Source organism: Quercus suber, unplaced genomic scaffold (genome assembly GCF_002906115.3).
Source record: "Quercus suber isolate HL8 unplaced genomic scaffold, Cork oak 2.0 scaffold_163, whole genome shotgun sequence".
Taxonomy (NCBI): domain Eukaryota; kingdom Viridiplantae; phylum Streptophyta; class Magnoliopsida; order Fagales; family Fagaceae; genus Quercus; species Quercus suber.
This window is the reverse complement of record NW_027069624.1, coordinates 672,150-680,564: the sequence shown is the minus strand read 5'-3', so window position 1 is coordinate 680,564 and position 8,415 is coordinate 672,150. Positions and strand designations below refer to the sequence as shown.

Below are 8,415 nucleotides of genomic sequence, written 5' to 3'. Positions count from 1 at the left end.
GGACCTCCCTTGTGAGGAGAGGAGAAAATCTTAAAATTGAGCATGAAACCAAAAGAAAGGTAGATAAAATTTAGATTTTCTCTAGGGAAATATTTTTGGGGTGCTACAACCATAAAAATTGTTGTATCCAAGGCGAGTGATTCTTAAGTGAGTTCTATTATTTTCTAAAGAGAAGATGCATTGTATTTGGCATAGATCTCAAGTTATGCATAATCTTGAGAAGATATTGTAATTTGTTTTATAATAGTGAATTTATTTAGAGTTTGTCCCATGATTTTTCCTTTTGAGAATAAATCATTTTCCTAAATCTATGATTATGTGTGTGATTGACATCTTGACAGAATAATTGTTGTGATAAAGTTTTTGATTGATTAAAATTGTTAGTTGATTTTCTTAATTCAAGTAAGACTAGATTAGGATTCAACAAGTGGTATTAGAGTTTAGTTGATTTATTGGATTATTTCTTGTATGAATTATGAGATATATAGGATTGGTAGGTCTTGATGGAATTTGAGAGAAGATTATATTTGGTACAAGTTTGCAGTCCAAGTGTACATGAGTATGGTTAAGCTATATAAGTGGAGATTTTTTTTTTCAAGAAAAGGCTTTCTTTGATTAAGTTGGAGCTATCTCAAAAGGAAAAAAATGTTGATAGAATTTGAGATAAAGTAGAGGTTTTTGTGAAATGCCTTAAATTCCTATTGTGACTTGAAAAGTTAATTGGTTTTTTTGTTAAAGAAAGAAAAACGAAATTGGTTATTTTCTTTTTTTGGTTTCCTTGTGTGGAGAAAAAGGCCATTCCTTAGAATAAAAAAAAGACTATTCCTTATCAAATAAGTTATGAAATAGGAAGTCTTACAAATAGACAATGATGCAAAGGATGTTTTGGCCCAGGAGTTCTTTCCTTAAAATTGAGGGTGAAATGAAGAGAGAGGGAAAGGTGGAAAAAGAAAAACACAAAACTACGTTATTTTAGAGAGAGCTAACTAAATTAAACGAATTTGAAATTACACAACAGAATTGAAATTTAGACAAAATTAGATAGTGCAATTTTTAATCGATAGGGTTGATGGGTTTTAGGTACTTTTGTGAGTTAATGGGCTGGTTTTTTTTTTTTTGCTGAATTAATGGGCTGGTTGTTTTATAATGTAGATGGTGTCATTATCATACCCACACATTAATTCATCTATGTAAAGTCCATTAACACCCGGTTGAAAACCCAACAAAAAGACAGACCCCATCCCCAACAGGTATAAAGCCCAAGTAAAGCCCATACAAAGAAAGGGAAATCAAAGAATGTACAGCAAAATTTAGATAGACTGAAAAGAAAGTGGGAAGAGCAAGACTGCAACTGCAAGAGCTAAAGCTGGAGAGGCCAAAGTTGAAGTTGGATCGCAGATGGAGGAGAACGAAGGCGGCGGTGCCGCTGGTGTGACTGGGACTGGGAACTACAGCCACATCTGGTGGGCCCTAGCTAGTGCTGCCCAGTTGGGGTGGGCCATATCTTCCTTCAAAAGAGGCCACGCCGGCGACTCCCACTTCATGCCTTTCAAAGCCTTCTCCGTCGCCTCCCTCTTCGTCGGCGCCACCGCCACCGCCGCCGTTTCCGTCCTCCACGTCTCCGGCATCCACAAGGTCCGCTTCTCTCTCTCTCTCTCTCTCTGGCATTTTAGGGGCTTTTTAGTCTTTCCAATATCAAGTCAAGGCTGTGAAATAGTGTCGAACAACTTAAGTAAATAATTCATGTACTATTTATGAGAAAAAAAGAACAACATAAACTATTTTCATTACGAAGAACTAAGGAGTATTGGTCATTGCTTAAACTGTGTGTCTTTTTTTGTAGTTCATATGACATTATTGAATACGTTATCTGTAGATTTACTTTACTACTTGTGTAAGATGGGTCTTAAACAATCTTCAATGTGTCTCCTTCAAAATTCATAAGATAGAAACCCGGATTAGGATGCTTCGGAGTCCTTAGGTAATTCAATAATAGGTTTCGTAAAACGGCAAAACTTAAATACAGTTACTTATGTACACTACATTAGGTTCCTCAATTAAATTCAAACACAAGACTGTATTGACTAACGAAGCATAACTAGTCTAATGTGTTTTAATTTAACGGTAAACGTAATGTACCTATGTTTTATCCTTCACAAAATCTTTTTATATCTATTTTGAAATGGGCGGGTTAGATTTTGTTTGCCACATCATCAATAATTTAAATTGGAAAAATGCTAACGAGTGCCTTTAGGACACCGGTTAATAAACCATTTAAAGAAAGTTTTTATGGAAAATGATAAGAATGTAATTAATATTTTGACATTTTTTTTTCATTTCTTATAAAAGTGGTATCAAAACTTTCTTAAAATGAATTATTAACTAGTGCTCTAAGGGCACTCGTTAGCATTCTCCTTTAAATTGAACCAAAATGGTGATAGTCAACGTTTGTTTAAATGTTGCTGACGTGACGAAATTTAGTTCACTTATTTCAATATGGATGGATAGGATTTCAGAAATTTTATGGTGAAGTTCCCTTAAGAACTCTAGGGGATGGATCCGTAGAAACACAGCCTGAGAACAAAATTAAATGAACTTGTCTGTTCATTTGTCAACACTGTTTAATTTGAGTGTGTTGATCATTGAATAAATTGAAAGAGGAAAAAGAAAAACATTTGATGTGATTTTGGTCTTCTGTTAGTTGCAAAAAGTGTTTATTAATCACAAGTACTTCTAGGTTCTAGTCCTTTTTTGGCTATAGTTAAAAAAGGTTGGCAGTGCGTCCTGGTGGTAACTTGCCCATGTCATGATAAGCATTGAACAAAACAGATATTCTTTCCTCATATTTTCTGGAAATAGAATTTCTTTGTTTAGTGTCTACCTATTGTTTGATATATTTAGTTGTTAACCAGTATCTGGTAATGATGGTAACAGAATGAGTCATCTAATTTGTTATTTAAAGTTGAGTTGATTCCTTTCCCCCATCTTGATTTTTTTCAAATATGAGTGATTTTAGCTGGGGTGTACTGAGAGCATTAATGCTTGCAAAGTTTTCCAATGAGCTCTATTTTACCTTTATTGGTTCTGAATTTTGAACCTCCTAACTGGAATTATGCCCTCTTGGCCATATATAAAAACTGAGCTATACTTCGTTTACTTGGAAGGGATTATGTTTCAATTATATCTTGGCTTCATTGCTTTGAGTTAAATTTTTGGTGTAAAAAGATGTTCACTTTCTTTTGGCAGATGTTAGAGATAAACTTTTATTTCTTTTTCCTCTTCTCTTTTTCTTCTTCCAACCTCCCGGCAGTTAGAGTCAAGTACTTTTACCCCTTTTTGTCATGCTAAATTTCTGCTTTTTCAGTTCTCATCTCCAAACATACTTCCTATACTAAGCTGATATTTTTTTGGCAGACAAATTGCTACTATGCGTTCAACAATTTATCAGCTATGATAATTGATCAATAAATTATTGTCCATCTTTTCCACCTCATTATCACTAATTATATAGGGATTATGAAAGTTAGGTCACTTGTTATTTAGCTGTTTGTAATGGATAATAATTTTTCATTTGACAATGTTTGAAGATCTTATTGCTAATCACTAAAAAAGAGGAAAGGGAGGGAGGGACTACCAATAATAATTAATCGCAAGTGAGATCTAGCTCAAATGGAACCTCCTTGTAAGAGCAAGGTGGAGGGTAAACTTGTTGGTGTAAGACCTACCAAGTGAGTATGTAACTTACCAATAACAAATAATAATAATAACCAATATTTTATTATTATTATTATATCCATGTTTACTCCCGCACGTAGTGGGCTTTGAACCCAGTTACCGTTTGAACTAGAGCACATTGGCATAATAATTAATCTCTCACTATACCTAAAAGTGAAGAACTTTTTTCAAGCAAGTGTTTGGTTTATGTATTAATTATTGTTTCCTTTGCTGCCCTTTGTGTTTGTGTCAGCTGTCAGCTTGTGTCTATGCATGTCTGAAGTTTCTTCTTTTCATTTATGGGATGGAGAGTGGCATTTATAAAGAAATATAAGAGTTTCTATTCTCATATATGACCTTTTAAAGGTAGCAAAGTCAACATAATTATCCTTTTGAATTGTATTTTGAATCCTTGAAAATGTGCTCAATGTTGCATATCTTATATAGGTGGAAGACCTCCTGGAAGTGGGTGCAAATATAAGAACTGGACTTGGAGTTCGTCCAAGGGTGCGAGATTAATAAGTTACTTCTCGAATACATAAATTGGAATATTTTTGTTATTTTTTAGGCACTGAGTTTTATTTCTGAGAATGATTGTTGCTTTGTCTGCCCGTCTTCTTTGAAGATCATTGTCTATATTTTTTAATGAAAACAAATCCATTTACAGAGAATGGATATCATGCATGCGTAAAAGCACACTCATGGTTACACTTTTCTGTTTCTTTTCAAAGAGAAGCTAGCAGAAGATTTTTCTATTATTAAGAACAGTCCTTGCTTCTCTCAAACCAGAAGTAATATGTTGTGTGCCCTTTGTCCATGATGAACCAATGGGTGAGAAATTTCCTGTATGCTTGAGTTTCCTTTTCTTTTTCTTAGATAATCCATGACAAGAAGCTTGTTACCACTGATTGCATTGAGTTAATATCTGGATTTAAATTCTATAAGGATTTAGTGTAAAACCATATGGTTACACCCTCCAATATTTTTTTTTTTTTGATAAATAACGGAATTGTATTAATTAAAAAGCCCAAGTACACTGGGGGTGTACAAGGAAAACAATACATCAAACAGAAAAATTACAAAGATCTAGCATTTCTAAAACATTAGAACAAGAGAAGAGATTAAAGGAAGAACTCCACTCTAGCAAGGTGTGAAGAAGAAGAGATTTAATTTCTGGAATAGACCGTTCCTTTCCTTCGAAACATCTTGAGTTCCGTTCTCGTCAAATACACCATAGGACACAATGAGGGACAGCCCTCCATAAATCAATGCTCCAACACCCACCAAATGAACCTTGCCAACTCGAAAATAAATCTAAGACACCACTCGGCATAACCCATTGAAGACCAAATAGAGCCCACACCATAGACCATAGTTCATAAGCAATAGGACAATGAAGAAGAAGATGATTCACCGATTGCCCACTCATTTTACACATATAGCACCAATCTACAACGGCTACACCCTTATACCATAAATTTTCAGTAGTCAAAATCTTACCTAAGGAGGCAGTCCAAGAGAAGAAAGCAACCTTAGTAGGGACCTTAGACCGCCACACAGGTTTCCAAGGGAAAGAAATGTCTAGAGTAGAGGAAAGAGAGAGATAGAACTCACTCACTTTAAAAAATTAGGATAAAAAAATTGTTTGTGCAGGATAAAAAATTAGGATTCAGGTGACAGCGACGGTAGAAGTATGTTTGGAGGTAAGTACTGAAAAATTATCATGTCGGTTCGAATGAATTATCTTTTCTGTGCAAGTAAATCTTTGCCTGCTTGGAAAGAGGATAGCAAGTTACAATCAGCCTTCTAATTCTGTCTGCACAACACATGGGTTGGAAGTTGGGAAGGCCATCAGTGCAGGGTGGGACTCTTTGTATAGTTTTGTTGGATACAAAGTAGGGATGGTTTTGGCATGATGCTTAGAGTGGTTAGTCATTTGGTTCCTTTATTTCTTAGGGCATCTCCAATAGGCTCTATAAAGCCTTATTTGGAGAGCAAACACGGAAAAATCAAGCTCCAATAGTCTCTCCATCTCTTTTTTTTTTTTTTTTTAGAGTTGCTACGGTAGCTCTCTTGAGTTGGAGAGCACTTTAGTAATTACTGTAGCTACTTCAAACATATTTCACTCTTAAAAGTTAACGAGGGCTTGGCTGAGTGGGTAAGGTTCGGACGCTTCGTGCAGCACACCTAGGTTCGAGTCCCGCTGCCCGCAAGCTTTCGTTGGTGGGTAAATTTAATGGTGAGGTGTACTCACAAAATGTGAGGTGACTCTCACACAGAGGGTACAGAACGGGTACTAACTACGGACTCCCTGACTGAGGCCACTAGCTCCCTGCCCGGGGTGTAATATGACCATAAAGACCTCCATTTTTCGCTTCTCAAAAAAAAAAAAAAAAATATATATATATATATTTCACTCTTAAAATAATCATTGGTTGAATAAAATATTGATTCTTTCTCTCTCATCCCTTTTCTCTTTCGCTCTTCACTCTCTCTTGCTTCTCTATCTCAACGGTTACAAACTAAAAACATACCACAATCAAAACAAAAAAATAAAACCCAATCAAAAGATTTGAAACACAAAAACAATCTCTCATAAGCCTAATGAAATCCAAACAATAAAAGCAAAAAACTGCATTTTGTCGGTGGTAGGGAAGAGGACAAGCGGTTGTGGAGGCAAAGCAAATCAGTTGTGGAGAAGGACCCGTCTATACTGCATGAACTACGCGCTCATCACGCTTCTCATCCTCTTCCTTAACCTCCTTTGGCACCCGATCTCCATGATCATCTTCCTCACCATCTTTGTTGCCTAGTCTTCCTTTCTCTTTGGATTTTTTTTTTTTTTTTTTTTTTTTTTTTTTTTTTTTTTTTTCTGAAATCCTCTCTCTGTTTGAGTCTCTGAGTTTGAGATAAAGATATTTTTTATTTTTTATCCTTTAACTTTTGGTATGTGGTGGAGAATTGGTTTGTAATTATAGTGGAGTGTGTGTGTTGTGGAAACAATGGGATGTAAAAAGTGGTGTGTATGTGTGTGGTGGAAAATTGGGTTAGTGATAATTACAAAATTTTTATGATCAAATATATATATTTTTAGGGATGTTATGTTTATAATATTTTCACAAAATTTTAACAATAAATCTTAAATAGTAGGTTGTTATTGGTTATTATGAATAGACAAAAAAGTAATTTAAGTTGTGATTCAAATTAGAATCAATAAGAACTTACCATACGTGATTTGTTATGAAAATGTTGTAGACATGGAATTTTTTTTCATTTAATTTTTTTTTTTTAAAGCTTGTGAGGAATTAGTGAATAATAATGAATAAATAAAAACTAAGAACTCATGACTATATTATTTGTTATCTCAAGTGCTTTAAGAGATCCATTGAAAAAAAAAAAAAAAAGACCAACCACAATTTTAAAATTTTTACCCGTTGAGAGTTAGAAAATATAGTTGGAAATAAATAAAGAAATATTAAAAAAAAAATGATAAAGAAAGATTAAAGAAAGAATAAAGAAATAATATTTAAATGAGATAGAGAAAAGATAGAGAGTCTGTTGGAAAGTCTATTTGAAATATTTGAAAAAGTAAATAGGTAAAATTTGGGTTTTATAAAATAAGTGTCAAATTAATAATAGTGCCAAATATTAATGTTTGGGCTTTGTGAAAATAGTGTCAAATTAGTATTTGGGATTTGTGAAATGCTAAATTAATATTTGGGTTTTATGAAAATAGTGCCAAATTAGTATTTGGGCTTTGTAAAATGATTTTGAAATTTTGTAAAAATATTGCCGTGTAACAACGGATTTAGTAGAAGTGTCATATTGTAACGGACTTAGTAAGAGTGTCATGTAGCAATAGACTTTGTAAATGATGTCGTGTAGCAACGAACTTAGTAAATGGTGCTGTATAGCAACGGACTTAGTAAATGGTGTCGTGTAGCAACAGCTTTAGAGATGCCGCATCGTAGCCAGCTTTAGAGGTGCTGTGTAGCAACGGGCTTTGTAAATGGTGCTGTGTAGCAACAGGCTTAGTAAATGGTGCCATGTAGCAACGGGTTTTAGAGATGTCTAATCGTAGCTGGCTTTAGAGGTGCCGTGTAGTAACAGGTTTTAGAGATGCCGCATCGTAGCGGGCTTTGTAAAGGTGTCGTGTAGCAACGGGCTTAGTAAATGTGCCATGTAGCAACAGACTTTGTAAGGTGCCGCATCGTAGCGGGTTTTAGAGATACCGTGTCGTAGTGGGTTTTGTAAGGAGGTTTTGTTGGGCTTTTGGGCTTTGCCCACAAGTTAAATGATCTTGGGCTTTTTGTGGAGATAGTGTAATTTTGTGACCCAATTTTGGTAGTAATGTGATAAGTATCATTTGTGGAAAACCTAAGTTGGATAATATGTGGGGTATAATGGGTAATATTTGTGAGAGAGCCCAAGGTAGTTTATGGGGCTTTATATAGGAAATATTTGTGGGAGCCCAATATCATAGAGAATATTTGAGTAATATGTGTGAAAATATTTATGTGGGTTTAAAATAATTTATGGGCTTGTCTGGGTGTTTTTGTGAGTGGCCTAATGAAATTAAGGCCTGAAAATTTTTACCTCAACAGTTATATAAAAACTTAATTCATAAGTAAAAATATTCCTAAGAATATATATCTTAAATATGCAACTATATAAGAACCTTATTTTAACTTAAATAAAAAC

General features: G+C 34.5%; 1 protein-coding gene across 2 annotated transcripts; it reads left to right on the top strand.

The window, feature by feature from the left end:
• Positions 1 to 1,283: 1,283 nt before the first annotated feature.
• LOC112033849 (uncharacterized) lies at positions 1,284 to 4,499 on the top strand. Of its 2 annotated transcripts, XM_065777741.1 has the most exons (3): positions 1,284 to 1,635; positions 3,968 to 4,080; positions 4,162 to 4,499. In XM_065777741.1, exons 1-2 carry the CDS (start codon positions 1,399 to 1,401, stop codon positions 4,046 to 4,048), a joined length of 318 nt encoding a protein of 105 aa, XP_065633813.1. In that variant the 5' UTR covers positions 1,284 to 1,398; the 3' UTR covers positions 4,049 to 4,080; positions 4,162 to 4,499. The 2 variants fall into 2 exon arrangements, with proteins under 2 accessions (XP_065633813.1, XP_065633814.1); XM_065777742.1 differs by lacking the exon at positions 3,968 to 4,080 and having other exon boundaries at positions 1,289 to 1,635.
• Positions 4,500 to 8,415: the final 3,916 nt, after the last annotated feature.